General features: G+C 37.8%; 1 protein-coding gene across 1 annotated transcript in view; it reads left to right on the forward strand.

Annotated features, from left to right (window-relative positions):
• The first annotated feature begins 256 nt into the window (after positions 1-256).
• Positions 257-18,132, forward strand: part of PRKX (protein kinase cAMP-dependent X-linked catalytic subunit) — a 54,358-nt gene continuing 36,482 nt past the window's right edge. The window contains exon 1 of the mRNA XM_051640951.1: positions 257-659. Within this exon, the coding sequence (XP_051496911.1) occupies positions 473-659 (187 nt within the window). The 5' untranslated portion in view covers positions 257-472. The remainder of the gene's footprint in view (positions 660-18,132) is intronic.

Raw genomic sequence — 18,132 nt, forward strand, 5'->3', positions numbered from 1 at the left:
GCCGCGCTGCCGCCCCGGCGGGACGCGGGGGCGGGACGAACACCACACACCCCCGAGCTCCACCGGGGCCGACAGGGCGAGCTCCGCGCTCCCGCCGTGCGGCGGGGCCGCGCTTCTGCCCAGCCCCACCCTCTCCCCGCCCCGTCAGCCCTCTGCGGGACCGTGCCGCCGCAGCGGGGAGGCAAACTCCGCCCCTCCGCCCCGCGTGTGGCGCGGCTTGGCTCGGCACGGACCGGCGCGGCACGGCACGGCCCGCCCGGGCTCACCCTCGCCATTGTCTGTCTGCGCGGCAGCTGGCCGCGATGCTGAAGGGCTCCGCGCCCCCTCAGAGGCGGCTGCAGGAACGAGCTCCAGCCCCGGGGAGCAGCCACCCCGCCTGCTGAAGATTGAAACTTTGCGTCTCTGCCGCGCCCTCTCCTCTTGCTTCCCCTCGCCGGCCCGGCTCGCCCATCTCCATGCGCTGAGCGGCCCCATGGACGCCTTCAGCGCCGCCAAGGCCAAAATGGGGGCGAAGAGCGGTGGCGAGGTGGCGGCAGCAGCGGGGCTGGCCGCGCCTCAGCCCGCCGCGCTGGCCCCCAGCCCCGCCGGTCCCGGCTCGCCTGCGGCTCCCGAGCCCGCCGCCTACAAGCTGGAGGACCTGGAGACCCTGGCCACCGTGGGTGAGTGCGGGAAGGGGTGAGGCGGCGGGACCGGGGAGGAACAAAGGAGCTGCCCAGGTGCCTGCCTGCGGCTGTGCCCGGCGGGAGGAGGCTGGGCGCTCTGCCCGCCCTTCTCCCGCGGGGCGCAGCCCCGGAGGGACCCCAGCGGCTGCTCGTTCCCTTCCCGAGCGCCTTTTTTCTTTTGTGCGTCCCTCCTCCTCCGCTCCTTTCTTTTCCCAGCCGCGCCCCGGATCCGCGGCCGGCCGGGCGTCGTGGGCCTGTGCTGAGGCAGCGGGCTCGGACCGTCAGCCGTTTAACGGTCGGCAGGTGCCGTTGGGGGCGATCCCCCTCACCCCCCCGCCCCCGCCCGACAGGCCCGCAGACATCTGGGGCCAGGGGCCGCCGGCTGGCGTTAGGCTGCTCGGCGCCGCAGGGCTGTCTGTGGTGGCTGCACAGAGCTGAGGAAGACGTGCCTCAGCCTTCGTGTGGGTCGGGTGCTGTGCTTTGAGGCCGTGGTAGCAGGCTGTCGGCGTTGTCTGTCTGTCCCTGGCGCAGCCGTGCGGGAGCGCTGAGGAACCCCTGTGCTACCGGTGTCATCTGGGCTGGCTCAGAGATGGGTGGTTTTGGTCTGCAGCTGAACGAGCCTGGAACTGGGTTTGGCCTGGCTGTGAGGTGGGGACAGACACTGCTGAAGCCCGAAGACCTTTAGGTGTGAAACCTGATTTGTCTGGTTTGTCGTCATTTACCCGCATCATGATAAAGAATGCATCGTTTAAATGTAGTTGTCGGGCCAGTGAAGAGCTCGAGCATGTTAACTGGGTACAGCTGAGCGTATTTTAAAACCCCAGCATGCTGCTGGCCTGAATAGTGATGTGAAGATGCTTTGCATGTGTAGAATTTTGGTAAAAGGCAAGGTCGCACCTCACATCTACCACACTTAATGAAACAAGCCTGCCTGTAACCAGGGGTATTGCTGCATAAATGCAAGTATTTAATAAACTGACTTTTCAGATGCCAGTGATGATGGTCATTGTGTTAATATCCACTGTATCTGTCTGTGCATTGTCTGAATGTATGTACATATAGTTAGATGTTTTTGCACCTGGTTTGAAGGTTTGTATGATTTAACTATATGGGATTTTAATTTTTTTCTTTATAGGACTATTAAATGGTTTGGGATAATTAGTCCAGTAAGTGCTGTAAATCTTAATTTCTCCTAAGTCCTCAGTAGCCAATAAGGTGTAAATTAAACCCTTTTTTTTTAGTGAAGTTGGTGTTTTTAGTGGGTTCTTAAAAATGGAGCTGGAAAGGCCTGTCAATGTTGTGAACGGTGTAGACCAATTTATCTTCTCTTGAAGCATATTGTTTTTTTGAGAGAGATTTTCTAATTTGAAATGTGAACAGGCATTTTATTGAGAAATGAATTGAGATTATTAAGAGACTGCTTGAAGGTTTGCAATGCTTTTTTTTTTCTTCTTCTTCTCGCAGAAGTGGTTGATCTTGTTCGTTTCATCATGACTAGTGGCTGTAGATACAACTGTCATCACAGAGGATTATGATTTAAGTGAAGCATAAGCTGCAGAAAAATAGTAATTTAACATGGCATAATAGTAATTGAAATATTCCTGAGTCCAATGAAGAAATGTGGAAATAATCCTGGTGTTAATTTTAAACAGCATATCTTTTTGGAATGTTCTTTAAAGTGCTTCTTAGAAGTTAAAGAGGAAGGTTGTGATTCCACAAGGTATAGAGAAAGACTTAAAAAAAGTGTAATTGCTTGATAAGAAGACACAAAAGGGAATAAAACGCAAAAAAAGCAGATACGTGCCTATCAGGTCTCTGAGAGAACACTTAAGAAACAGTCTTCCTTCTCTGTCTTCTTTTTTTTGAGAAGATGACTGTTCTTTGCATCTCTTTTGAACCATGGCATTGCTTGTTTTATAGGGAGAAGGAACACAAAATGCAGAACTTGAAGGGTGTAAAAATGAGTACAGATAAATATGTAAGGCCTTACATCATCAAAGAAGCTGAGATGGCATATTTCAAGTTGTCATTGGAATGAATTCATGACACGCCTGTGTGCCTCAGTAGAAGGCTGTGAAGGGATCTAGCTTGTGAACGGGAAACAATATAGCAGACTCAAAGTGATACTGAAAGTCAACACATTTATACCTGCCTCTGAGTGGCAGCGTTTATAAAAGATGCAGTGCTCTGCTACTGTGTCTGTAATGCATCTGAGATCTGAGCTAGTAACTCTGTGTGAGGTTGGGCTACTCAGTATGCACCTATAAACATGCTACATTGTATTCCTGAGTTAAATGGACTGCAAGTTAAATCAGAGCAGAATACTATGCAGATGTGTAATTTAGCTTGAAAAAGTTGTTTTTGCTTGGCTTAAGCCTTTTTAAAATTAAGTGCAGTTGAGGTTTATATCACATGTACTGAAAGTGTGCATCTACAATTTTTTGTATAGCAGTGGTTTAAGTCAGTATTACCTTATCCTCCCTTTTGATCTCTTTGCACAAACAGATGAGATTAATGTATTGTCACCAGTTTCACTACAGAAGTTCAGAATTGCCTGCAGTTTAATTGCTGTGATAATAGTAATTTTCTTTCTGTTGATGTTCTTGAAAGCTCTGTGCTCCATCTGAGATATTTGGAGATGTTTGTGGAGGGAGGGGGATACCCAGAACAGGAAGTTCTGCTGTCTTTTCTGCTAGAATCATTGTTGCCTCTTACAGACCTATTCAGGCTTAGAAACAGTGTGGCCTTGGGAAAAAAAAACCAGCTTGAGAAAGTGACAAAATAGGGAGGTGACCTCCATGCTCCTACAGCTGTTTATGAGTAATATTTAAGGTAACAAAATGGTGTTGGTGTCTGAGATTGTGGTTGTCCCTTTCCATCCTGCAAGAGAAGATGCCTAATAAAGTTCATGTAAAAACAAAACAAAAAAAATTGGAAGCAGTACCTGCTTTGAATAAAATAGCTACTCTTTTAAATATCCTTCATAGTCTTAAGAGGATTAAAACCTCTCTGTTAACCTGACCACAATAATGCAATGCTGGATTAGATGTGTTCTCTGTTGTTTCTGTTGGACCCTGTGCCTGGTTTAGTAAAGAGTTCACTGTGAGGGAAGAAAGAGTGAAAGGGGAGGATAGTTTATTATGATTGGGAGGACATGTATCTGTCCTGAACACCCCAGGACTCAACCTTTGTTTTGGTGTTTGTGGGCCCTTTGATATGTGGGCATTGGGAGCAGAGACTAAATTACAGGGATGCTTTTGAGGGAAGCACCCAAGTATTTAGTTTATAAAGTAAAGTTACAGTTTTGGGGATGGCACAGGAGTGAGGTGCATACTAGTTTCTGGCACTTAGAGGAACAGGAAGAATATTTCTTTGATGGTACTTCCAGAGAGGCTGAAGATAGGGCTTTAAACCTTTGAGGTGTAAGCTTTTTTGTGTTCTTGCTCTGGAGCTATTGAAGGTGTCTGGTTGTCCACTTCTGTTTTTTAATTAGTTTTCCTTTCAAACGAGGTTGAAATGTAAATATTGTCTCGGTGTGCTCAGAAACTAATGCTTGGACCAGGCTGAAACACTCTATGGATCTCGGTTGAATTTGCATACTCATCTGTGCCAAGACTGAGGTAGTTCTGTGTTTTACAGAAGCAAAAATTTATATGCCATGGCCACTGTGTTCATTGAAACTTAACTACTGAAAGTTCATGGCCTACCCAAACTTATCTGAATTAATTTCAAACTTTTTGTAGGTCTGGTCAGTGGAAGAGTGCGACTGTGAAGACTAGTGGCATAATTTCTGAATTCGTCCTTGTTTTTGATGAGCATTTAACAAGAGCAGCCTACCTGTTACAGTAGCCAGAGAGGCTGCAGTTGGACACAGACATAAATTCTGAAATTGAAATACTAATATTTTAATTATGTCATGATTAAGAAGTAATTCAGGTAAACTAGAATAACAAATACAAGAAAACGCAAAGATATTTCTTCACTTTTGGGTCGGTGAAACTGGAAGAACAAATGTTCTTTTCCTAAATGAAAAGTATGGTAAAGGGAAAGGGAGAAGGAACAGCACTCTGGGAGGAGAAAAATGACAAACTTATTCTTGCCTTCTGTCCTGTGAGATGCTTTCTGCCCATTTAAAAAATTTAATTCCATAGAAGGCTTTATAAAGGTAAATTTGGCTTTGTAAATCTATTCAGTTGATTGAAATATTTTAATAATAATATTTTCATGTGAAAAGATTCTTTAAACTACTGTTCTCATGAAGTGTTTTACACTAAACAAATTCAGAATAAAAAAATCGGGCAAACCAGTATTTAAATTTTTATGAGCGTGGGAAAATTTTTGGAAGTACTTGGGGAAAATGAGGTAGTTTTAAATACTTAATTTCACTATCTTAACACAAAATATGCTAGTTAAACCTATTTCAAATGGAATTATATCAGCAAAACACTAGGTACAGAACTATAGTCTAAGGCTGTAAGAGAACCTGTTTCTGTGTATAACATTATAGTACTATGTTCCTTGTTATAGTCTAAATAAAAAAATGTGTACCAGAATACCTCAGTTCTTCTTTGTTAGCAAATAACACTGGTGGCTTTTTGGTTTTTTTAAGTGGCTCAAATTAGTTCTGTTTCTCACCAAGTGCTATTTTTTGTTTCACTACCGAGGTCCTCACCTATTTAAAATACTGTATTCTAAGGGATGTTTGAGCATTTTCTTCCTGTTTTGTTACCTTGATACTGAAATGATAAATAATAATGCATTATTTTATTTGGCAGTGTCCTCAAAAACCACAAGTTTTGAAAGAAAACATGGTCTGAATGTTGTGACTGTAATGGTGACCTGAATTCACCATTACATTTGTACATATTTGAGACTTTAGTCACAAGGCTAAACGACTTGGATTTTGTTTTCACTCTCTGTCTGTGGAATGTCTTTCTTGCTTCATTTTACCCTTCCACAAGATCATACTTGTCCCAAAATAAATCCTTTGTATTGTTATAGCTGATGCTCTAGAAAGGAAGTGACCAGGTGTGACTCAGCTTTCTTCTCTTGCTTTTCCTGTTACCCAAGTGCTGAGGTGATTTTCAGAAGTGTGATGTTTATTGTGGAGTAGGCAGCAACAGGTCCTTTCCCGTAAGGTGGTAGTTCTTGTTTGGCTGGAAAAAATCAATAGAAAAAATATATTACTTTTAAATTTTCCAAAAGGTACAAAAAAGTAAGAGTAAAGGAAAGAAGTGTTAACATGTGAAAACTGAAAGATCACATCTTCCATTTTCTATCTCCAGTGGTTAAAATCAGTGTTAAGGTAAATGGCTAATGTGTGCCTGTCACCTGTTCTCTTGCCTTAATCTTCTTTAGCTGTCTAACTAATTGCAGAAATAAATTTGGTACTCTTCCTCTGATGTTGTGAATTTGATTGTTTTTTTATAGAATGGGCTTTGACACTCAAATAAACTCCTTGAAGGTAAATAACTTGTTAAGTCCTATAAATAGCCCAGAGATGTCTAAAAGGGCAATGCAAATGATTTGGAACCCAACTCGTGCTAATATTTGAGAAATAAGAAGCATGCAAAACTCTCCCACAACATCAAACGTGTCTGATGCCACACCTTCCCCCAAAATAATGTTGCAGGTGAAGATACTATTGCAAAATTCTTCCATCAAGTGTTGTGTGTCAGCTGAAAAAGATAGAAAACCTGAAGGGAAATAAACATTTGAATTATTTTTTTTCTTTTCACTTCTTCAAAGGGAGGAAATACAAACCAAAGTACTGGTGGTTGACAGCATGTTGACTCTTGGGGCTTGTCTCACCTTTTCTATGATTAGGTTCCTGAGTTTGCATGTCTGGACTGATTGTAGTGCACAGGGAGAGCAGTCTTGGGAGATGAATGTCTTGATAATTTGGCTTTTACATCATGAAAACTTAGGGAAACAAATGCTTAGCTAATGTGCATTTAATGCTGGTTTGGTCCACTTTAAGGATGATATGCAATATACAAATAATAGAAGAAAGAAAAGAGTGGTGGTATTTATGTACCACTTTCATTGGTTATGAGAGGCATAGACATGTATATAGCAAGGAAGAGTGAATTTTTGTGAAGTGAAACATGGGAACTTCATGTTTACCTCGCAAGGGCTTGTCTGGGCATAAGTAGTTCTTAACCAAATGAGTTTAGGTTAAACAATATAATTCCCTTACTGTTGATACTTATCATTGTAAAATTTTTTCAGCATTAGCTTATACTGCTTGGAGTAGTTTAACACAATGTCTTTTACTTGGAAAAGCATCCTCCCATTTATATACAATTTTAGAGGTTTTTTAGGAGGTTCAAAGATGTTGGTAAGTAAAATTTTGCTGAGTACTGTGTGTTAGTGTGCACCTGGAATATTCAGGTGATAGGGAAGAGCAGTTCTCAAAGTTATTTTTGTTTTCCCTCAGGAAGATTCTCTTTCAAAGGAATAAACAAATGTGTCCTTTTTTAAGAAAAAAAGCAGACAGGGAAGATACATGATATAACATTATTTTAACCACTTCACATTAGAGCAGTAGCTCATGTTGCTTTGTTATAATCTTTTTTATTACTGAAGGTGGATCAAAGATTTTCCCTTAGCACAGCCCATTCTTTACTATAGAGACTGTAAATTTAGCGTGCTAAGGAAATTCACCTGGGAAACAGGTAAGTAAATTGTGAAAGTAGTTAACAAAATGCATTATATGTGGAAAGTGAGTGAAGTGTGAAGTTGTGAATGAGAAGATATTTAAAAAATAATTATGTCAGTCTCATTATTATGTTCCTGTGGATAAATGTAGTCTTGCTTTGTTAATTTTGGTAAATATTCAAATTTTTGCCCTTTATTAAATTTACCATTTTATTTTGGGTAAATGATGGATTTCAAGGGTATTGAAATAATTTCAGTTGTGATAGTAATACTGTAAGTTGGCAAATTAAAGACTTCTTTCTCGAGGGGCTTCAGGGGATGATTGAGATGATGCTACCTTTGAAATAGCGAGTGTTTTTTGTTTCCTGCTAAAGGTTTGGAGGGACAGGGTGTAAAATAGATACAGTGTTTCTGAGAGCAGATTTTCCCTGAACCCACTGATCACTTAAAAAGGAAAAAAATATTCGGAGTATAATACAGATTAATAATTTTGAAAGCTTCTTTGAAGAAAACATCTTTGTTCTACTCTGAAGAGCATTCTAAGAATATTAAAATAACAATCTCATTATGAGGATTGATTTAAACCTTTGTTTTACACAGCTTAAGTCCCACAGTTTAAAGTAATTTTGTGTTCTTACCATTAAATTTAAGCTACTTAACTGGTCTATGTAAATACCTACGTTCTTTTGCTGATAGGCCAAAACATGACTGGAGCAGAGGAAATTGTGTTGAAACTGTAAGTCCTCGCATACTAGGAGTTGTGAGAATGTGCTCTTCTGGACATACCTACATTGTAGAATATACAATTGCAGTTCTCCTTTTTAGACATATGTAAAATTCATTTGAACTGTTTTCAGTTTGTTCTAGTGCAACTGCTGGTTGTATTGAAAATACACACTTAAGTGCTTGTGTTTCTGAGTTAGTAAAATAAATGAGCATGAGCTGCTGTGTAATGTTCATCCTGAAGGGTTTGTAATAAAATCTGTACCTAATTAAGGTAGCTTAAGGATATTTGCATTGCAGAGTTGCTCTTTAGGTGTGTGGTTGCTCAAATTTTCTTTTGGTGAATTCTGACAGCTGTCCTATCCATTAAACTGTGGTGATCTGTGACGTTTGACATGGCTGCCCTCTTTCTTCACTCCTGTCCCAGGTTGGAGCAGTTGAGAGCTGCTTGACAGTAACTGTTGTGTAAATGTGTTGTCATTTTTCTCCAGGGAACTGATTGATCTGCTTCGATACACTTCACCTCAGGTATATTGCTGGCATGCATTTTGTTTATTTATTTATAACTGAAACACATTCAAATTAATGAAGGAAGCATTGGTTCCATGTGACTAAATGGCATGGTAGAACATATTTCTGTGTAATACTAATGGTGATGGAATGTTAGACTTGTCTGTTGGGTTGATCTGGTCAGTGGAACCACGCCTGAAGTCTTGCTTTGACCCTCAATTTTCTGTTGAGGGAGCAGGGAAGTCTAGCTCAATTTGACCTACTTTATATTTAAATAAATCTGATCTGCACCCCTCAGGCAATTTGAATGCTTGGTGAAGGATCTTAATGTCTAGTCTTATGACTGTTTGTTTGGGAGTGTTTATTTAATACACAAGTAAAATAGATTTGTTATGTGGCTTTATTTGGTTTTCAATGTGTTTCATAGCCCTTCGGCCAACAGGTTATAGTGTCTAAAACAGACTAATCTTTCCATAAAATCTTATTTGCTCTTGTTTCTTTTCAGTTTCAGGAAATTCAGTTGGAATATCTCCTACAGCTTTTTCTATTGGATTACAAATTTTATATATATGTGTGTGTATTTGAATTTATATAAACTCATAAAACATAAGGTCTACAATTCTACAAGTTGATGTAGAAAGAATATGGAAGAGTCTTCTGCTCATTCCCTTTCAGCATGTGTAGACTTATTAATTGGCTGTCTATTGCAGTTATTTCTGCAAACTATTCATACAGTATTAACAGCATGTGGCAATTCTTTTTTTTAATTTTTTTTTTTCAACTAGGGTATTTTTTACTTCCTTAAGACATTGCTTCTGAGGTAACCTCAGGTGATTTATATTTTGCATTTATCCAAGTTCTTGGGAAAGACATCTCAAGGCAGAAGAGTTATATAATATAAAATATTATTAACAGTTGTAACCTGTGAATTAAACATGTTTGTTTTTTTTTTTTTTTTTTGGTGTATGTTTGACGTTGTCTTATGCATACTTTTAAAAAGGACTAAAGTTACCAATGCAATACATTATTTTTGTCTGGAAAAAAAATGATTATATAGTCTCTTACATTGTCTAATACAAGAGGAAATCGTGGAGTTGTCAAGATTTAGGGTTTTTTTGTTTTAATTTTTTTACATGATCCTTTAATAGCAGGGAATGGTGTGTTACCAAAATCATATAAAGTGATAAATTAGGGTACCCACTATGCAGTATTTGATTTTTGGTATGGTTCTGCAGGAAAATGTAGCTTCTTAAACAGCATTCATGAAGTTTCCTGAAGTGTTTTTTGCTTTGTGTTGGGGAATATGGGACTTGGAGCAATTTGAAATATTAACAGTTAAGGACACTGCCATGATTTTTTAAGGTGCAGGGAGCTCTCTAGATTAAAGCAAAGTCTATTTAGTATTGCTTTTTATGCCTCTCTTGTAGTGCTCCAGTCAGTAAATTAAATGTTCTAGAGTTGATTAGGTAGATGTTAAGAGAGCTAGCTATCCATTCACACTCTTCAAAAGCAAGCTAAACTGGGTTGCAGATTTTTACTTTGTTGATCTCCTAATGAGGATGCACTGTAATAGCTATATGGATGGCAAATATGTAAAACAAAAAACAAACCAAGAGGCTGGAAGCTGACTAGTGCTCCAGTTGCAGACTTCTCTGGCCACCTGCCCCAAAACTGATGACAGACTTCTAGCCTCATACCCCTTTCCCCCAGCTTGGTATTGGCTTCCTACATCTTCTTGCGTGCAGGAGATGACAGCTTGTACGATTTTAATTTGCGTGGCCTGCCAAAAATAACTTCAAAGTATACGTTGTAAAATTTTAATTTGTTTTCAGGGAAACTAGTGGGTAACTCCTTATGTGTCCCTGGAAAATGAACAGTGAGGACAGCTACTGGTCAGTCTGTTTCTAACTTCAGATTCTTTTCCTCTCTTTCATCAAAATATTTAAGGTTCCATGTCAGTATGCTGAGTTCATGTTCTGAGGCCAGTAAACTCTCCCTGAATTCTGTGACTTTCAAAGGCCTATGAAGAATTATGCAGTATGTCTTTATTTAACCCACCCAGTTGTCACATTCAGAAGTGATGGATATAGAAATTATACTATATCAATAACATTGTACTCCTTTTTTAGTGACTGACATAGTTCAATAAACTTTAAATAAATTCATGTCAGCAACCATATATGTAGAAATTACTCACTCATAAAAATCTTTGGCAGTAATATAATTTGGGATAGAGCAAATTTAAAAATATTTCCTGAAGTTTCTCAGTATTGCAACTTAATTTGAATTATTCTGTTAAAAAGCTTTCTGCATCTCTTCTAGGAATTTCACAGGGAGTAGCAGTTATTCCTTGGATTTTCAGTGGAAAATTTTACTTCATTAAAGTTGGTTTTGTTACTTTTTTTTTTTCTGCTAGAAAAGTCAGCTGGCAAGATATTTTGAGAGGACAGTGTCCCCTGTGAGACAGAACCATTACAAGGAAAACTGAGAAGAGGTTTGGAAGGAAACTGAAAAAAAAGTTCCATCACCAAAGTTAATAGAAAATATTTTAAAAGATGCAGAAATATACTTTTTCGGCGGGGGGGGAGGGTGTTAGGAAGCGCTATTTTTTAAGTAATTTTTTGGGTTTCAGCTGTATACATTTCATCTTTCATCACTTGAAATTACAATATTCCTTATATTGTAAATCCTATGGAAGCTATTCCTTTTAATGTGTAGTAAACTAAACAATAACCTTTCCTCTAAATATCTAACTGAAGAGAGCTTCTAGAATTATCACAACTCTTGTTATTTGCAACACTTGACTTACTGTAATTTAAAAGATTTATTTTGGTGGCAGAGAACTTTTTGCTGCATTTGTTGTTAGGAATACCTAGGATGATTTGAGTGGGTCATGTGCATTTTGGTCAATAACAGTGCTTGACATCTGAAACCTAAAGATTATTTTGGGATTATACTTCCCCTTCAGCCCTCTGTGCCTCCTCCTTTCTGATAAAAACAAATAATAATAATTAAAAAAATTAATTTTGTGAGCAGAAGTGCAGCATAAGATGTGGCTTAGGTGTAATTCCATAAATATTCAACCAGACAGATGTCAGAGGCAGATGGAGAAATAGAATCTCAAAATCCTGATTAGCAAGGATTTTTAATACTCTTTTAATATGAAATACCTGTGAATTATACTGTACTGCAGGTGATGTTACTTATCAGTGAATTCTTTATCTGTTAAGAAGAGCTTGCAGTGCATGTTAATAGTAAATACTGAAGCAACATTATGACATGTGAAAGGTGGAAGATGACTGCCTTTGTGGCCAATTAGCAAGTCCCTCAGCAATCTTTATTTTTTTTCTGACAGGTCTGCAGGTAAACCTGTCTAACTTAAAACTAAAGCAGGAGTTTATATAGTTATTGATTTCATAGCTTAGAGCATGCCTGTTTTACATGGCTTTTAAGAGTTTCTTAGCAGGGTACCTTGGTGATAAAAGCCTGCCAATATACATAGTTTTGTATTTGAATCTTGATATTAATTTGAATGCTTTGACACTATGTATTTAGAGACAAGGCTTCATACCTCTGTGTTAATTTTAATTATTCTTTTTGAATTTTACTGACTTTTTTCAGGTTTGCTATCTGTATTTTAATAAAAATGATTCTTTATTAGTAAAATGAGGACTAAGTGGATGAATTGTCAGAACGCTGGCAGGCAGTAATAGAGATGAATGCATAGGTGAGACTATACCTTTGGTTCAGAATGTTGCAATTCCTACTTGAAAATTACATTGGAAAAAGAGAATAGAACAAGGGAACTTAACACTATTCAGAGACCCTTCCATTTTGTTTCGGTATGTTTGTGTTTCCTTGATACTGTTTCTTTTCAGAGCAAAATGAGTAGAACAGAGTTAAACTATGGCTAGAAGCACAGTTGAGTATTTTAAATTACTGTATGTGAAGAAACAAATGTTACTAATGCATGATTTGGTAGGTGTATCTGAATTTGTAGTTGTTGCTAGTTAATACAGAGTGTCTAATGTCAGCAGCTTTGTTACTGCTTCATCTGGAGAAATGTCAGCTATGGGTTCACTGATATCCTGAAGGTGGGCATCTTTGCATGAAATATTGCCAGTTTATCTCCTGTAATAAGATACGTTGATAAACCTCTTTCTAATCTTCACATGTTTTGGCATTTAAAATATTTCTAAGAGGAAAAAATTCTCTTGCTGGCAATTGGATGTAACTCCACATACTACCACCTGAGTTGTGATTTCTAGCCTAATTGGCTTTCATTTTTTATAAAGATGTTACGAGCTGCATGGTTTTAGAATAAACACAGCTTGGTTACTTGGCCTCCTGTGGTCCTCTGAAATATGATTTCTGAAGTAAAATTAAACAATGATTACAGTACTATGGGGAGGAAAAATGTTGTGGCACTTGGGGGCGGGGGAGAGCAGAGAGAAGGAAAAAAAGCTGTGCTGTTTGATCACTTTGTTTTGCAAATCCTTCCGTTGTTGGTTTAGTTTTATATCCAAGAAAAATCTTTTATTTGGGGGTGCAAGCTATTGAATAATTTACCATGAAGTATAGTAATCTCTAAAGAGTTCTGCATGTTGTACACAGACCTAATTTTAAAGACCAAGGAACTCAGTAAAATTTACCTTAACTAAAAAGGGCAGTTCAGTGAAAACAGGTGTTTGCAGACTTCTTAAAAATTGATGGTAGTTGTGTATAAGTAAATCGTATTAAGGATGTTTAATTTTTACATCAAGAAGTAGGATATTTGTATTAGTAGTCACAGGCACAACTTTCTTTTGGTACCTCCTGAAGACATGTATTTTTGGATATTGCAATGTTAGTTTCCTCTTCCATCAGTAATGTAGGAGGACATTTTAAATATGAAATAATAATTTAATCAATCCCTGTCCAGTCTTCTGAGACTGTTACTTGTTTCTAGGAAACGTACAAGTATCTGAAACAAACTGCAGTTGACTTCGTAGGACAGCAAATATCTAATATGTCTAATAATTGTTCTTGGCATATTTAATCTCTTCATGGCAGAAGTATGCCTTTTATCTTCGCTGCTGAAAACTAAACATTCTTCAACTTCTGTAAAAAGTGTTCATGGATAATTAACTGTTAACCATTAGGTAACAGTAACTTTCAATTACAACTGATTTGGGCTATATATGAACCAATGACCCAGCCCAGATTGTTTTTGTGTCCATTTCTGATCCTTGTATATGGCTCTTCTAATTTTAGCACATCTGTGCTTGTGAAAGTCCTGAATTATAAATAATATTGAAATGCTTATTCTTAAAAATAAATAATTTTAAATACACTTGTGTTTAAAGGTGTGCTATGTTAACTGTAATAGGAAGTGAACCTCTTAGTAAGCAATGATGCTACAGTTCTGGAGAAACAGGCCACCAGGGCATGCCAAGTACTCTTAGCATGTGAACTTCTACAGCTAAGAACTCAGTTGGCTTTAATTTAATCTCGCCTATCAATGTGATGGTGCATTTGGTATTAATTTCTCTCTTTACTGTAGACTGCAATCCTGCTTTTAAATATATCTGGCTAGATTAAGACAATTTGAGATTTTGTGGGATGACAGTATGGGAGAGATTAGAAGTGAGAAGCAACTGTGGCAGTAAATAACAAGACAACCTGTGGTTGGGTAAATGTGTGTGGGTATATGCATATATACATATTATATACTCCTATATCCATGTATTTGGTTATATGTTTCTAAAAAATTTGATGTGTGATGAAGACATACATTCGATAGCAGAGTTAAATAACCGAAAATCTAAAAGAAAATACTGATTCTTACGAAAAAAAAAGAGAACTTGGTTTTATTTTCAAGATTTGAGTATTAATGACTAATTGCTTTCAGTGACTGAAAGGTAAGAACACTAGGCATATAAGTATGACTGACTAGCTCATAACTGTAACTGTGATATAATGGTTTGGAAATTCTGTTTCTATTAGTAAGGTCTATCTAGCAGTCTTTACAATTACTACTATTATATAATATACTTAGTATTCTTTATGACCATACAGAGCACTGTGAGTCAAGATCTAGGAAATAACTGCTCATGGCCTGTGGAATAGAACAGTTGATACATCTTCAATTGCTGAGAATTTGTTTCCATGCAGTATTCTAAATATGCTATATGTAAAAGTTATACTTTTGTGTCTATAGTAGAGATTTGTGAGAAAGGATGTAACCAGGTAACACTAATCACAGGATCAGAATGGTAGGGGTTGGAAGGGGGCTCCGGAGATCATCTAGTCTCTGCCAAGGCAGGTTCACCTAGAGGAGGTTGCACAGGAATATTTTGAATATCTGTAGAGGAGACTCCACGACCTCTCTGGGCAGCCTTTTCCAGTGCTTTGTCACCCTCAAAGTAAACAAATTTTTCCTCATGTTCAGATGGAACTTCCTGTGTTCCATTCTGTGTCCATTCCCCTTGTCCTGTAGCTGGGCTCCACTGAAAAGAGTCTGGCCCTACTCTTTTGACACTCGATCTTTAGATATTTATAAGCATTGATAAGATCCCCTCTCAGCCTTCTTGTTAAACAGAACCGCATTTCTCAGCCTCTCCTTGTAAGAGAGATGCTCCAGTCACCTAAGCATGTTTGTAGCCCATTAAAGTGGATTGATAGGTTTTAGATCTCAAGATTCTGATCTTCTGATGCTTTTGACTGTCACAGATAATGGAGAGGGGAGGTTTGGATTTTTGCTTTGTTTTCTTTTTAAAGCTTTATTTTCTGTTTGAAGCATTCTCTAGACTAGCCAGTCCAATTAGGATGGAGAGCTGGTTAGTGGGTGAATCCAATGAATTGTTAGGCTGAGATTCTGCCATTTTAGGTCTTGGACACCAGGTCACTAGTAAGCATGAGATTTTATTATCCCAAACTCAATACATGTGAAGAGTTCTGTGGTCTTTTCTTCTCAATGCATTTAAAAACTTAATTAAATTTATTTGAGAGTGTTTGAAGTGCTTTTAGATTTTATGGCAAGTTCTCAGTTCTCACAGAAAGATTTGTGCTCATGTATGTGCCTACTGTTTTCCTTCTTGTGGATTTTTGCCCATGGTATTGTTCATATCCTATAACATGAGGATGATATGACTTTTTGATTATTTTAATGGAGACAGTCCTTGAATTGAGAGATAATATTTAAGAAATGCCTGCTCATAAACAATTTAGGAATAATAAATTTGAACACAATTGCCATCAGAAAAGACAGTTCTATATTGTGAAAGACTACACGCAGTTTAAAGAAGCATGTACTGTGCCACTAATGGGAATTATATCGTGTTCTACAATACTGGTTTTGATACTCTTAAATTTAAGCTTTCTCACACTACACTTACTGTTTTATATTGGGTAAAACTAGCTATCAGTAGTATAAAATGGCTTTGAAGTCAATTACCTGCATTTTGATATAAATATTCCAAGAAGTAATGAGCTTAGCTCTTCTCCAGTGTTTATATTAGCTTGGAAATTTTAAGAGTGAACACTGCAGCTTGGTAAGTGTAAATGAAGGTAAGTAAAATTGTGCTCACCTGTTCAAGCAAAGCATCCTTTGGGAATCATAAAGGCCCTGGCATGTATGTGATTGAACCATAAGTAGCGTAGGATGTTTTTATTTCCGTGTCATTGGTGTTTAATTTTGAGCTTTAGCCTCCTCTTTACTCTTCATGTAACTGTATGAGGAATTCTCAAATTCATACTGTGACTCATGAATGATTTCAAATTTGTTCTTTATTATACATATATATTTACTCTTTAAATATTTTTGTTCAGGAGCAGCTAGTAATCACTGCAAATGAAATTTATCTCCATAACCTTGTATGTAAATCTTGCTTTTGAATTGGGAAGAATTTAATGTTTAGGGAGTTTACCTATATCTTTGACTGCTTATGACATACTGCATCTTCCCACCTGTATTTTCAGTTCTATGAAATTAGTAAACTATATTTAATGCAAATAGTGTTAAAATAAATATTTTACTATAAATTATTCTATGTTTAGGGTTGTTTTTTTGGTGTTGTTTGTTTTGTTTTTTGTTTTGTTGTGTTTTTTCTTAAAGGGGAAAAATTATACAGAAGCAATGTCCAGCACAAAAAATGTCATCTGTTACCAGCCAGAAAGTCTATCCTTACTGTTGCAAAATGAATAATATTGTTATGAGATATACCATAACCTCTGAAACTTACTTTAGTCATTGACTGTAGTGACCCAGTCATCTCTTGATTTCCATTGTCTTGTACTGTTTTTTTCTTGAGAGTCACTTTGAAAATCAAGGTTGTTTCATGAAAGGAATTTATTTGTAGGTTGTTTGGGTGTACTGTTTCATAACTCCTCAAATATAAGTTGTTTCATTTTTATAAGTTCTTAAATGGTCTCGTCCTGGGTCCTCTTTGTCCATTTAAATAATTGTCATTTATGTACAACTTTCTATTTAATATCTTATATGCTGGCTTGGATGGGTTTCTTGGGTATGGTATTCAGAGGTATAATACTGGAGAGAGACTAGATCCCAGTTTGGAGATGGAAGGGAAAGGAAAGTGTGTGTCTAAAACTAACAAGGACAGTTGGCTTCTAACTGTGGAAACTCAGTAGAGTGGCTTTTTTCTTAAGAAGAAGCTGTATAGTAAAAACAGAAAAAACTAATCTACCCATTATGTGTGTCGGTCACATAGTAGGCTGAACTGAAATTAGAAAACAGCAGAATTGTAGTTAAGATTAGACTTATTTTTCTGTATTATAGAGAAAAAACAGTGTAGTGATTCATACAATCCTGAATAGTGTGAAAAATGTAAAGACCACAGTCCTTTTCACCTGCAGTGTTTAAATGTTAAATAAAGTGTTAAAGATAATTGTTAAATAAACATTGTCATGTCTTCAGTAACATGCAGTATTAATAGAATATTTTGAGTCTTTGCTTCTCTCAGCAGTGTAGTTCCTGGTCAGTATATAGATTTTCTTCTGAAATTTGAGAATAGAGTTTGGAGATTTGGATTCTGGAACTTACTATTTGTGTTAGTGTATTTGTTCAGTTCCATATCAGATATAACTTTATTTGGATATTCTAGACTTATTTCCTCTTTCTTCCATAATAGCTCTTTATGTGGAGAATGTTATCCTGTCCATACTAGTGCCAAACAATTATTTTGTCACCTTACCTTGGACAGTGTGACACAATTTTTTGTATGGTATAGCATGAGAGAATTTGGAAAGGTGATGAACATGTGGAGTAAATTCTAGATACATAACGCATCTTTACTCTGTATTCTCAGGAATATCAATTGATACTGCCTGATAAATATAAACAAAGCCTTCCCTTTGTGGAATAATTTTTCCACTTGGGAATTCTTAGTGTATTAACCCTTAAGCAAAAATAAACCCATTTGCAATGCTTGTTCTAGATTGAAATAACATTTTAGGAGAAGAATCTTACTGGATTGTAGTTTGATATTCTTTTGCAAAACTTAATTTAGGAAAGAGAGATTACAGGGTTTCAGTAGCCTGGTGCACTGTTCATAGCATATACATGCAAATAAATTAATCA

This window comes from Apus apus, chromosome 1 (genome assembly GCF_020740795.1).
Source record: "Apus apus isolate bApuApu2 chromosome 1, bApuApu2.pri.cur, whole genome shotgun sequence".
NCBI lineage: Eukaryota > Metazoa > Chordata > Aves > Apodiformes > Apodidae > Apus > Apus apus.